This window comes from Phoenix dactylifera, unplaced genomic scaffold (assembly GCF_009389715.1).
Source record: "Phoenix dactylifera cultivar Barhee BC4 unplaced genomic scaffold, palm_55x_up_171113_PBpolish2nd_filt_p 000051F, whole genome shotgun sequence".
Lineage (NCBI taxonomy): Eukaryota > Viridiplantae > Streptophyta > Magnoliopsida > Arecales > Arecaceae > Phoenix > Phoenix dactylifera.
The window spans coordinates 548,083-562,357 of NW_024067670.1; the positions used below are offsets into that span (position 1 = coordinate 548,083).

General features: G+C 39.5%; 1 protein-coding gene across 1 annotated transcript; it reads right to left on the reverse strand.

Moving 5' to 3' along the window:
* Nucleotides 1–8,513: 8,513 nt before the first annotated feature.
* On the reverse strand, nt 8,514–13,637 carry LOC103716976 (endoglucanase 10-like). Its single transcript, XM_008805199.4, has 6 exons — nt 13,061–13,637; nt 12,132–12,439; nt 11,273–11,731; nt 10,391–10,526; nt 10,144–10,316; nt 8,514–9,223 (listed from the first exon to the last, which is right to left on the reverse strand). Exons 1-6 carry the CDS (start codon nt 13,437–13,439, stop codon nt 8,825–8,827), a joined length of 1,854 nt encoding a protein of 617 aa, XP_008803421.1. The 5' UTR covers nt 13,440–13,637; the 3' UTR covers nt 8,514–8,824.
* Between the last annotated feature and the right edge of the window lie 638 nt (nt 13,638–14,275).

The following is a 14,275-nucleotide window of genomic DNA, read 5'->3' on the forward strand; positions in this document are numbered from 1 at the left end:
AATACCATAAACCTATACTTTTTGTTCCTATTAGGTATTTAAAGATTCTTTTTACTGCAATTAGATGAGATTCCTTAGGATTAGACTGATATCTAGCACACATGTATACACTAAACATGATATCAGGTCTACTTGCAGTGAGATACAATAAAGATCCTATCATACCTCTATACATCTTTTGATCTACATATTTACCTGATTCATCTTGGTCTAGTTTGCATGATGAGCTCATGGGTGTGCTGATTGACTTGTTTCCCTCCATATCAAACTTCTTAAGCATCTCCTTGATGTATTTAGCTTGATTGATGAAGATCCCTTCTTTTGATTATTTGATTTGAAGCCCGAGAAAATAGTTCAGCTCTCCCATCATGCTCATTTCAAACTCACCCTGCATCAAGTCAGCAAACTCTTCGCAGAGGCGATTGTTAGTAGCACCGAAAATAATATCATCAACATAAATCTGCACTACTAACATATCTTTGTTTTTCTTCTTTAGAAACAATGTTGTATCTACATTTCTCCTAGAGATCTCATGTTCTAGTAAGAATTTGCTAAGCCTTTCATACCATGCTCTAGGTGCTTGTTTCAAACCATAAAGAGCTTTGTTCAGTATATACACATGATTAGGGTATTGATGATTTTCAAAACCAGGAGGTTGTTCTACATACACCTCCTCATTAATATACCCATTCAAAAATGCACTCTTTACATCCATTTGAAATAATTTGAAATCCTTGGAGCATGCAAATGCTAATAATAATATAATTGCCTCTAGTCTAGCTACAGGAACAAAGGTTTCATCAAAATCTATACCTTCTTCTTGATTATACCCCTTTGCTACTAGTCTAGCCTTATTCCTTATTACAATTCCATTTTCATCAAGTTTGTTTTTATATATCCATTTGGTGCCTATAATTGAATATTCAGAAGGTCGTTCAACTAGATTCCATACCTTGTTTCTAGTAAATTGGTTTAATTCTTCTTGCATTGCATTTATTCAATTTACATTTTTTTCAGCTTCTTCTATGTGTTTGGGCTCAAAATGTGAGACAAAAGCTAGATGATTATTTAAGTTCCTAAGAGATGCTCTAGTCCTAACAGGTTGAGATGGATCATCTAAAATTAATTCCTTAGGATGCCCGTGAGCAAACCTCCATGCCTTAGTCAGCCCATGATCCACAATAGCCTCTTGGCTTGATGATGCATCTCCAATTAATTTTTGATTATCATCTTGTAACGTCATCTCATCTATCTTTTCTTCAAGAATTTCAGCATCATCATCAAGATTAACTCTCTTACTAGAAGTGGTATCACTAGAATCATCAAAAACAACATGTATGGATTCTTCTATAACTAGGGTTCTTTTATTAAAGACTCTATAGGCTTTACTAGTTGTAGAGTACCCTAAGAATATACCCTCATCAGATTTAGAGTCAAATTTTCCTAGATTATCTTTTCCATTATTATGAACAAAACACCTACATCCAAAGACATGAAAATAATTTACCTTTGGTTTTCTGTTTTTCCAAAGTTCATAAGGTGTTTTCTTTATAATTGGTCTCAATAAAACTCTATTTAATATATGACATGAGGTATTGATGGCTTCTCCCCAAAAGTACTTAGGAAGATTACTTTCACATAACATGGTTCTAGCCATTTCCTCTAGAGTTTCATTTTTTCTTTCCACAACTCCATTTTGTTGTGGTGTCCTAGGTGCAGAAAAATTATGAGTTATCCCCTTTTTACTACAAAACTCATCAAATAAATGATTTTCAAATTCGGTTCCATGATCACTTCTAATAGCTATGACTGAAGTATCTCTAGCATTGGTTACTTCCTTATGAAATTTCTTAAAAACTGAAAATGCTGATCTTTATGAGCTAAGAACATAACCCAAGTGTATCTAGAAAAATCATCTACAATAACTAGACCAAATTTATTTCCACCTAGACTTGTGGTTCTAGTTGGTCTGAATAGATCCATGTGTAGTAGTTCTAGAGGTCTAGAGGTAGAGACACACTTTATGGATTTAAAGGAGTTCCTTGATTGTTTGCCATATTGACAAGCTTCACATATTTTATTCTTTTCAAACTTTAGTTTTGGCAAACCTATCACGGAATCTCTTTTAACTAGTTTAGATATTGTGTCCATGCTTGCATGACCTAACTTACGGTGCCATAACCAACTAGCATCATTATCCTTAGTTTCATGAACAACTAAACATGGGTTATGTTTGGCAAGATTCTCAAGGTCTACAACATACACATTCTCACGTCTTATTCCTTTAAAAACTAAACTATTGTTATTTGAGATTGTAATGATGCATAGTGATGGTTTGAACATAACATCATAACCTCTATCACACAATTGACTAATGCTTAGTAGATTATGCTTAAGACCATCAACATATCGAACATTATCAATAAAGGTTGAAGGGGTAATTTGTACTTTACCTATACCAATGATGTGACCTTGGTTATTGTCTCCAAAAGTCACAGCACCTCCCTTCTTAGCTTCAAGGGTGAAGAAGTGATCCTTGTCACCCGTCATGTGTCTTGAGCAGCTACTATCCAAGTACCAACAATTTTTGTCGACCTTGGCTGCAAGACACTCCTACACAAGCAAATCATATACATTTAGGTACTCAAGTTTTCTTGGGTCCTTCATGGTTAGTAATGTTGGTTTCTTTTGGAACCCAAATTCTTTTAATTTTTCTTTTAGTTTTACCTTTCCTATAATGACATACATTTGCTTTATGTCCTAATGTTCCACAACAAAAATAGGTTATTTTCTTAATTTTACTTTCTCCTGCTTTAACAAAGAAGTTACTAAGGAGTTTTTGCTTATTTTTAGGTTTATACCCTAAACCTGCTCTATTGAATACAGCTCGTTGACTATTAAGTATCATCTCTAATTTTTCTGAGCTGTATGTAAATTTTTCTACAATAGGCTTGTACTTTTCAAGTTCGAGTGTCAATTTTTGTTTTTCTGTTTTCATATTATTTAATTCTTTTGTGAGACTCTCTTTTAAGATATGTTTATTGTTTTTAAGTTCTACTATTTCTTTGTTCAGCCTTTCGTTATCTTTAGTTAAGGTATTATTCTTTTGAATTAAGATTTGATTGCTTGTCTTAAGTTCTGAATTTTCTTTGATAATAATATCTTTTTCTTTAACTAATGTATCATACTTCCGGAGGTGAGTTTGGTTAGTTAGTTTTAATTCTTTGTTTTTAAGGTTTATTGTCTTGTACTCGTCCATTAATTCATTGAAGGCATCATATAGTTCATCGAAAGTAAAATCTAAATGTGTTGCGGATGTTACCTCATTGTCGTTAGCCATAAAACACAGATTGGCCTTTTCTTCTTGTTCTTCATCCGATGATGATGATGATGATGTGTCGGAGTCCGATAGGGTGGAGACGAGGACTTTCTTCTTCTTGTACTTGCTCCCCTTCTTCAGCAAAGGACACTCAGCTCTGAAGTGCCCTGGCTTCTTACACTTATAACATCCAATCCCCTCATTTTCCCTTTCCTTACCTTTATCCTTGTGATAGGAACTTGAAGGGCCTCTTCTTTGATGTGAGGACTTCTTCCGGTTGATGAATCTTCTGAATTTTCTTACAAGGAGAGCCTCATCATCATCTCCCTCATTGTCTTCTTCTTCACTGCTACTACTGCAAGATAAGTCTTTGTTAGTAGAAACAGATTTTAATGCTATTACCTTTTTCTTGTGAGAAGACTCTTCTTCGCTGTGTTGTTTCATTGTGAGCTCGTGCGTCATTAGGGATCCAAGAAGTTCCTCAAGTGGAAGCTTGTTCAAGTCTTTGGCTTCTTGGATTGCCGTCACCTTGGCTTCCCATGACCTTGGTAGACAGCAAAGAATCTTCCTGACAAGTTCACTGTTAGTATAATTTTTGCCAAGGCTTTTTAGGCCATTGACAATGTCAGTAAACCTAGTGAACATGCAAGTGATTGTTTCATTAGAATCCATCTTAAATAACTCATACTTATGAACTAATATATTTATTTTGGATTCTTTGACTTGATTCGTGCCCTCATGGGTCACTTCAAGTCTATCCCAAATCTCTTTTGCAGAATTGCAAGTAGAGACTCTATTGAATTCATTTCTATCTAATGCACAGTAAAGCACATTCATTGCTTTGGCATTGAGTTGTGCCTTCCTAAAGTCATTGTCATCCCAATCTTTTTCAAGTTTGGGTACAGTGACACCCTCTACATAGATGGATGGGATGTATGGTCCATTTAATATAATGGTCCACATCTCATAGTCTTGGGCTTGGATAAATATTCACATCCTAGCCTTCCAATATGAGTAGTCGGATCCATTAAAGAATGAGGGTCTTTGGGTAGACTGACCCTCAATGTGAGAAGATCCAAATGGGGTTGTCATTTTGATCTTTTACTCTTTGGGTAAAAAGAGTTCAGGCTCTGATACCACTTGTTGCCCAGATAGACAACCCAAGAGGGGGGGTGAATTGGGTTTTAAAATAATTTTTATAATTAAATGGTTTGTGAGATACTAATTAATCCTTTTTGCAAGTTGATTAATTAGATGCTATGTGCAGTGAACGAAATGAAAGTGAGAGAGACAAATGCAATCACAAACACAATGATTTTATAGTGGTTCGGAGCTAACCCTTGCTCCTACGTCCACTCCCCAAGCCTCACTTGGGAATTTCCTATAACCCCTCGGATTACAGCCGGTTGTTTTACAAGCTCACAACCAAACTTGTTGTTTTACGAGGTCACAACGAACTCGGTCGGTTTTTCCAGGCTCACCGACTAGAACCACCCCGATTGTTTTTCCGGGATCACAATCGAACCCTTACACGTTGGTTTCAACCTAGGCTCACCAACAAACCTATATACCCTTGATTCAATCACTTGAACCAAATGGAAAGAACAAAGACAAACAGAGAAATAGAGCTTCTAAAAAGCAGATATACAGCGATATATATAAGAGAAAAGTTAAGAGCCCTCAAACACGTTTGAGATGAAGTAGAGAAGGGCTTCTTGAACTTTGGGTCTCCTCTTGAATGTCTGGAAGACTTGAAGGCAGGAGGAGACTTCTTTAATGCTGGGAAGAGTTGGTTGACTTGAGTTAATGGGCCTCTTCCTTCTTTTCCGTTGAAATCAGTTTGCAGATGAAGGATTCTTGTTTTCTTTGAGTGGAATGTTACTTCTCTGCTTTGCTACAGTCCTCTGTGGCTATTTAAGCCATTTTCCACGGAAACTAGCCGTTAGACACACTTTACTAGCCGTTCTGCACATTCTGCACATCCTGACAATATGTCCGTTGGGGTCGGAGTCGACTCGCGCGATCTGGAGTCGACTCGGCTGTAGCAGGAGTCGACTCATGCTTTTCTGGAGTCGGCTCGGCAACTGTTCCGGATTTGAATTAAAGTGAGCTTCTCGACTGGGAGTCGACTCGACTTAACCCGGAGTCGACTCGCCAAAATCTAGAGCTGACCTTGCACTTTTGGAGTCGGCTCATCCCAAGGAATCCATAGATGTATTCTTCAACTTGGCTCACTCGAGTCGACTCGTGAATTCTGGGAGTCGACTCGGCGCTCAGAGGCCGAACTTCCGATCTTCTGTCTTTTGGCTCGTGCAGTCTTGGAGTCGACTCGAACTGTTCCGGAGTCGACTCGGCTCTCAGTATCCAAAAAACCGTCTTCTGTCTTTTTGGAGTAGCGCTGCCTTGGAGTCGACTCGAACTGTCTTGGAGTCGACTCGCATCTCAGAGACAACAATACTGTCTTCTGTCTTTTTGGGGTCGCGCTGTCTCGGAGTCGACTCGGGCTTTGCGGGAGTCGACTCGCCTCTCAGTGCCCGAAAGTTGGTCTCTGACTTTTGCCTTGTATAACACTGAGAGTCGACTCTCGCTTTTTTTGGAGTCGACCTGCCAACCATCGGAGTCGACTCGTGTTCCTCAGGAGTCGACTCGGCTCTCAGGGTCCGAAAACTGCTCTCTGACTTTTTGTCTGTAACTCCCTGGAGTCGACTCATACTTCTCCGGAGTCGACTCGGCTAGCATCGGAGTCGACTCGCGCTCTTCAGGAGTCGACTCGCTGACAGGTTTTGAGTTGTATCTTTCTGCTCGTCTATCTGTTCTCAGTCGGAGTCGACTCGTAATGTTCCGGAGTCGACTCGAGCCTGTGCCAGTGCTTCTGATACGCTTGGAGTCGACTCGTAATATCCCGGAGTCGACTCGAGTCTCAGACTTTGGTTCATCTTGACTTCTTAACTTATCCAAATTGTCTTAAACCAAATCTAGAGACACTTAACCATAAATTTACAAGAATATCACTGAAACACTAGATTGAATTCATTAGTAAACATAAGATATACTCAAATGCTTTGAGCTCATCAAAATCAAATAGGGTTATAATCAATCACTCCACAGAAGCATGGATGAGTCGTAATATGAAGGAGATGGATTTGGTAGGGATAGTGGTATAGAATTGGGCCACGCTAGTAGAAATTCTAAGTTATAGCTATTCTTTAGGATAAGATAAGATAAAATGTATTAATTTGGATTATCAAAGGGTTCTTTGTTAAGGTTATAATTTGACATTTTTAAGTGTGCCCTCTTAATTGGTAAGATGTGTGCCCTTATTCATCTTGTATATTTGTCCTCACTATTATACGCCACATGGCCCACTAGTATCATACGTGATTGGTAGTGCTACTCCATCTCTCACATCATAGGTAGTGAAAAGTTGGCATCGTTACTCGTTATGGGCACTTATCCTTTCTATTGTGTGTTATATGGGCGATTATTTCTATGTATGGTACGTAGTTTGACTATTCCCCATGCATGGATAGTTGTAACCACTAGCCAAAACTACCATCTTTGGACTCTTCTCCACTAAGGCTTCATCCTAGGACAAGAACTTTTGCTCCCTTCGATATGCACTACATTCATTTAGCCCGTAACCTTGGTATTTCGGCCCACACCTTTCTTGGTGTATTAGTCTTTTGGTTACTGCCAGTTTGATGTGATGTAAACAATGTTGCCCCATATCTCATCAGTTGGCGTTCAGAAGGATAATGGGATGTACCTAACACTATATCCATCAACCTAATCTTAGACTTGGATATCATTCAACTTAGCCAATTTGAAGATCATGGAGGATTTGGTGGAGGTGAGATTCAAACTTGAGTAGTAGGTAAAAATCATAGAGGCTCTAGTAGATACAAGATCCATCATCATGCTTGCCCCCAGTCCATTGGTAGATTTGGCATGCATGACTGCCAATGAAAAGAAGGTGGTTGCCCTTCAGCCCTCAGAATAAGAGTAGGTTGCACTACAAGTTGGTTAAACTATTATTCTCCATTTGTTGCTCCTTGGGGATGTCTGACTCTAGCAAAAGTCACTGGTGTCGGTATATTTTCACCAACATCTCTCCTCACAGCCATTTGCAAATTATGATGGTCGAAGCTCATCTCAGACTTGAATACTGGCCTAATGTTGATCAAAGCATCATTGATTGCCTATGTGGTCTTATTTGCTCCTGCATTTGCCCACACTTATTTTGATTTGTAGAGTTTGGGGACTCTATAGAGTAGACTTCGATCTTGTTCTTCAAGTGGGGTGAAAAATAAAAGTCAAGTTTCTTGAGGATCCCAACATCCTCATAGTGTGAAACTTGATATGTTGATTCACCTAACAAAGTGATAGGATTGACTGATTTCATCATATGAACATTGGGACATATTGTGGGCCACAATACTGGCTTTCAACAACAGAAACAAGTCTATTTAACTATTTCAACATTAAAGCCAAGGATGCTGTATATCGCTCCAAAAGTAGCCTCAGCGTAGCAGCCACTTTTTCTGCAGTTGTTTTCTTAACTTTCTTCCGTAAGGCATGATGGTAGCTCTGCAGTACCCTACGAGATATGTTGCAAAACTTGTGTGCCCTTATTGTCCTGTTCTGAACTCCCATGGAACTTGTTGGTTGATCAAAGGGTGATAAGTCAAATGGCTATGAGTGGGCATGCCACCGGTGTTGGATTAGTCGGAAAGATGGTGATCGCGGATGGTAGAGTGTAGCATGGGTCAATATGCCTTGATCTTCAAGAACTTTCACTACTTTCACACTACCGTTCGAAGGAGATGATTTTGGATATGAATGGAGATATAGCACTGGACTACGGTAGTAGAAATTTTTGAAGTTATAGTTACTCTTAAGGTAGAAACTACTAGTATATTAAAAACTAAGATAAATAAAATGCCTTGATTTGGATTGTCAAAAGATCCTTCGTTAAGCTTATAATTTGAAATTTATAAATGGCCCCTCTTAACTAGAAGATGGGTGCCACTACTTATCTTAGATACTTTTCCTCACTATTATATACCATATGGCCTACCATTGCTATCAATGATATATAGTGCTATCCCAAGCATGGGATGAGAAAAATTGCAGTATCAATGAGGCCATCCACCAATATGCCCATGCATAACTGAAACAAACTATAGACTATCCATGACGGAAGGATTTACAAATATGACATTCGTATTATAAAATACAAACACACCAAGAAAAACACAAAGGTTTAACCAGAAAGAATGTTTCCCCTCTTTTGTTTTATACAAAATACAAGTTCTCTCTGAAGAAACACAACATATAGAAGATTTCCAAGTACAGTGGAGAAAAGGAAATGCCAAAGTTCTTTAATAGTTTGTCGGCTTTTGTTTTATCTCTTGGTATCCGTTCAGAGTCCACCAGTGTATTAAACTAGCAGTTTATGCTCATTAAACTTCGAAAATATAAATGAATTACAAGTGCTTATCATTCTCATGGTTTCCAAGCTGAAGGTGGTGGTGGGGGAGTTGGGAACATGGGTGGGACTGCAGAGAAGATAGTATTCTTATCAACTCCAGTCTTTACTCCCGACAAAGAAACCAATGCAAAAACCAAACCAGCATTCCCTGCAAGTGTAGGCTCTGTGTAATTATAATTAGTACGAACATCGTGGAACCCATCATGCTTGTCAGGTCCAGCAACCATTGCCCCTACAAGAGTGTTAGGGTTTGGCCTTTTAGTATCCCTCCACTTCCACCCTCCTTTGCAGCTATACCTGACACCATTCTTGGGAATTGATGCGCCTCGGTGATGAACATGTTTAGGATAACGTTTACCATATCCAACAACATAGCTCATCTTCTGTGGATTATTGCCTAGAATGTAATCAATCTGCCAACAATAAAAAATGATTTATTCCAAAGCTCATTAATAACTGCAACCATAAGACATGTACAAGCTGTGTAGTCAATAATATTGCTGATAGCAACAACATGTTAATTAAGTTAACATATCTGAAGAAGTCTGGTTCTGTGGTTTGCTTGTAGATAGAAAAGGATAGATAGAAAAGGATCATTTAATTAATGTCAGCAAGAACACAGCTTGTACATGTCTTAGAAGATTAATACACGATAACATGAACGTTCCCCAAACTTAGAAGATCAAAATGTTCTTCTAAATTGGGGACTTTACTTGTTTATTAAACATAAAGGAAGAACATGTGGAACAGAAAGCATTGATATTTTCGTATCGATGTGGAATTGTGATAAATGATAAATAACTGCATAATCAATAAAGAATTTATTTTCATTGGAAACCAATTGATGTTTAGAAAAGTTGAGGAAGCCACCATAACGATATCAAAGTCTAATGGAAATAGGACTACCTAAAGGAATCTCTATACTTCCAAAAACAGAGGAATGATCAGCAGTTGGTACTTGGGAAGTGATCATGGCTGCATCAGAAGAGTCGATAACAATATCTTCTTAATAAAGTAAAACAAAGACTCTTGAAATTCATTTAAAGAAATTTTGTGAGCATTTTTCTAAATAAATGGCAATGGAAGGGGATTTCTCAAGCAATGGCTTGATTCAATGACAAAAGTAGGCTTGGAAATAAATATCTGGTGGAACAAATATGTTGAGAGAATATTGTGAACAATATTGTCATAATTTAAGAATATGACCAGCTGAAGAAGGTTCCCTGAATGTCTTATACTACATTTGGATGCATAGCTATATCTGGAAACATACTAAAAACTAAGAGCCACACCTCCTAAGGAGGCAACAAATGTAAAAAGAGTTAAGAGCAACCTGAGTCTTGGCAAAATTACGTAGGATATCCGTAGAGTAGAAATTAGGCCCGCAATACCATCCTGGTGTATCTGCAGCATCAAGATAATCAGCATATACTGAAGCAAGAAAAGCTGCATTGACAACATACTGAAGGGGTTGTGGCCTTCCATGGTTTAGTTGTATCAGGCCTCCTGTAAAAAAATATTTCGATATTGAGTCTGAAGTCCAGAGAACATATTAAAGGAACCAGAGGATTCTCTCAAACCTTTTGTTCGGTTAAAAGATCTGAAAAATGGTAAATATGAGCACATGACAGTGCTAGTCTGGTTGTGGAATGTCCTCAATATTTCTTCATAAGGATACCCTGGACTCAGGAACAGTCTCAACCTACTCAGAAGAACCTGGAGTAAAATAATAGAGATGAAATCAATTAGGAATACAAGAAGTATATAGGGACTATAATTAACTCGACATTTAAAAGCAATGATGCTTGTTAACATAAGCATTTAATTTCAATTATTTTTTTCAAATGTAAATAATATCTCTGTCCAAACATATTCAATTACATTCTACCTGAAGCAATGTGTGGCAATATCTATACATTCTACCTGAAGCAATGTGTGGCAATGTGATAAATTGGTTAAACCCTACTTTGTAAAGGATGAGAGCTCATCAACAGGATCAAACTCATTCACAGTAAAATGCTAATTAATTATCTTCCAACTTTGACCAGGTTCTATTTCAGAAGCAAAGCGTCGCTCGATTAGACCTTCACAAAGAGACTCAAAACTCTACTTCCTTCAAACTGAGGACCAGGATCGAGAGCAGCAAAATATCTGCTAGATGGTGCATAAACACAACCTTACTGGTGCCACTATAAATTAAAGCACCCTGAAAGGCTAGGTGGAAGGTTCTTAAACTCTTTCATTTATGGTGCTGCAGTGAGACATAAGTTTAACATTATATGGTATGCTGTAACTGAACATGGCATGCCCAGTGAAATTCTGAAACATATACTTGAGCACCGTGAGTTCCCTAAATTTCAGAGAAATAAACAAACATTGGAATATATGAGCACCTACCAAACTTCTTAACCCTATTATTGAATTAGTAACTACCAAATAAGAGCATGTTAAATTCGACATACCTGAGCACCCATAAGCTTGTTGTCCCAACTAAATACTCCATAATCTGGACCACCCCAGAAGGCACCGGCATGTTTCGCAATACCGGGATTAGTAGACAGTTGAAGGTAGGAAGTGTTACCCGTGGCATAATACAACCATGCGCCACCCCATACAAACTCATCCCAGTAGCTGGTAGAGTTATAGAACAGTGAAGGATCAGAACCTGCCGGGCTATATCTACCCCTTTGTTCTCTCCCATACTTGAAGAGTGTCTTTGCACCGTGGACAAGCTTCTCCGAGTAGGTCTTGCTGTCCTTGAACACAATGGATGCCGCAGCCAGGGCAGCTGCCATCTCGGCAGCAAGATCGGAGCAGCTATGACACTCATACACTGGCCGAGGATAATCGATGTCTTCTGGTCTCACCCAGCAGTAATGGTCATTAGCACTCGGTCCCTTCGAAGTATCCCCTAGTCCAACCTGCCCGAAATAGGATGCTCACTTAATGATTCTAACAAAAAGATAAATCCATAATTTGGCATGATCAACATGTACAATTACTTCAAAAGTTAGAGCAGAATACAAGAAACATGACAACAGTTCCAACTTGCTTTAATTGGATGACAGATCTGAATCACCCAACAGCGATAATATAACGTGAACAACTTGTAGATTTCATCACATTCTCATTCTGTTCTCTTCTTCCTGGCTCAGATTAGTGTGAGTAGACCTCATGTTTCACCAGAATTGAAGCTCTTGGATGCTTCATTTATCACAATTTATGCCTTCCAAAACAGGTTTCAGATTGAGCAAAGAGAAGCTAAACAAATTAAAGAGCAAGAGCCATGAACTCTGAGATTAGTTTTAGTTTGTTCTATACCTGGGCAGCGATCCTGTCGATGGTGTCGGCGGAGGAATTAAAGGTCTTCAGGAAGTAGTCAGTGCCCCACTTGATGATGTCCTTGACATGATTGAGCTCGCCGGCAGCCTCATACTTGGCACTGTACTCAATCACACTCCAACTTAACAGTGTCATTGAAAAGGACATGGGGAAGTTGAACTTAATCGCATCGCCGGCATCGTAGTACCCTCCCACCAGATTCTTTCTAGCTGCATTGTCGGAAAGTCCATCTCTCATGCCAGAATTCCCCCTCCAACTCACATTGTTGTGCTTCCGAATCGGGCCAGCTAACAGCACAGACAGAAACAGATCAGAAACATGAAGGTAAAGGGAGATTGCTCAATGGTAAGGTGGCGCAATTTTCTCTTCTCGATTCCTAAATGCTGGAAAACTTAAATCGATATCGAAAATCTGGGAACAATTTAAACCATTTCTTTCCAGATCTGGAAATTTTATAATGTTCTAATTGCAAGGGAAAGAAAGTGTAGTAAAACAGGGTGCAGTTTAGTGAAAAAGCTAAGGACTGAGGAAAAACCATAGGCATGGAAAGAAAGTGGACTCACAAGTGCACTATGAAAATATTAGTAAATTGGGACGACATTGTTGGCAAATCAGATCACCATTTTCACCGTTCAAATCATGAGATCTATATATATATATATATATATATATATAATTCTGGAAAAGCAATCAATCAATACTGTACAAAGTCAATTCACCATACATTAATCCAATGATGAGAAGTTCGGATCTCTGCAGTAAACATCAGGTGATGAAATGATTAAGCATGATTAAATTTTTTTATAGAAAAGAAAAAACTATAAAGATTCCAACTCATCAAAAAGATAATATTTATTCAAGTGAAATGGATTGTTTTGCCACGATGAAGGATGGAGGAACAAACTCACATCGCTGGGCATTGAAGAACATGAGGGCCTTGTGGAGGGCCTTGGTGTACTCGTCGGCCGGCGGCGGCGGCGGGTGGTGGTGCGGCACCGTCTTCACGATCAACATTATAAGGCCGATGAGGAAGCCGACGCCGAGAACGGAGCCGACCGTCCAGAGAAAGTGCTTGCGGCTGACGACCATGCAGCCGAGGTCGATGTAGCGCTTCTTCTTGTTGCTGGTATCGCCGGGGCCGGCAAGGAGCCAGCTCTGCTGGGTCTCATCGAGGGGCCGCGAGAGCGCCGCCCGGTCCACGTCCTGCAGGTTCCGGCTCCGGTCATCGTCGGTCGCCGACTCATTCGAAATCTCCAGCGGGCCACCCCATGGATCTCTTCCAAACATTTTCCTCTCCTCCTTCTTTCTTCTCTCCCGCTAATATCAATAACAGTAGTGGTCTTCTCTCTTAGGAGGAGGAGGAGGAGGAGGAGGAGGAGGAGGGGAGAGGGAGGAAGGATGAGGGAGTGGAGTGGGAGAGAGCATGGGAAAAAGGTTTTTCCTTCTGGTTGTTGTTATTGTTGTTGACGGTATTGGAGTTTTGTGGTGGGTGGAGCGTTTCTTTCTTTCAATTTTTGGTTCTCTCCGACGGTTGGGTGAGTAAGGTGGGGTGGGGTGGAGTGGAAAGAGAGGTGGCCACTGCACTACGCTCTCGGGTGGGCCTGGCGAAACGCTCGCAAGTTGCACTCGGCCAGCCAACGAAGAGAGAGAGCGGAAAAGCCAAAAAGGAAGAAGATATTAAAGAAGCGCACGTGTCGTAGCCTTTCTAGTTCGGCTGGTATTCTTGCAGCTATTAAAGCAGCACATGTGCTGTTGCCTTTCTAGTTCAGCTGGTATTCTTGAAACCACCCTCAGCCCTCTTGGAGTTCGGACACGTAGATTTTAGCACGTACGGAAACTGTCGGCATAAGATCTGACCGGCGGGTTCGGGTTGCATCTTTCACCCGAAAAAATGATTCACTTGCTTTTTTTTTTCTTTTCCACGTTGGATGGATTGTGCAACAGTTGCTGTAACATCTATGCCGGCAAATTAAAAAAAAAATCAAAATGCTTTGAGATTGTGTATAAATGATCTGATGGTTGGTAAACAAAAAAATCACCCAATTTTTTTTTTTTTATATACAGAAGATAAAACCCGAGCCGCTGATCAGTAAGAGGCTTTTCCCGTCCAGCATTTTAGCCAT

Coding starts and splice junctions, on each gene's coding strand:
- LOC103716976 (XM_008805199.4), bottom strand. CDS start 13,439: ATGTTTGGAAGAGATCCATGGGGTGGCCCGCTGGAGATTTCGAATGAG. Junction 11,732..12,131: donor TCGACAGGATCGCTGCCCAG/GTATAGAACAAA, acceptor TATTTCGGGCAG/GTTGGACTAGGGGATACTTC. Junction 9,224..10,143: donor GTAATTTTGCCAAGACTCAG/GTTGCTCTTAAC, acceptor TATTGTTGGCAG/ATTGATTACATTCTAGGCAA.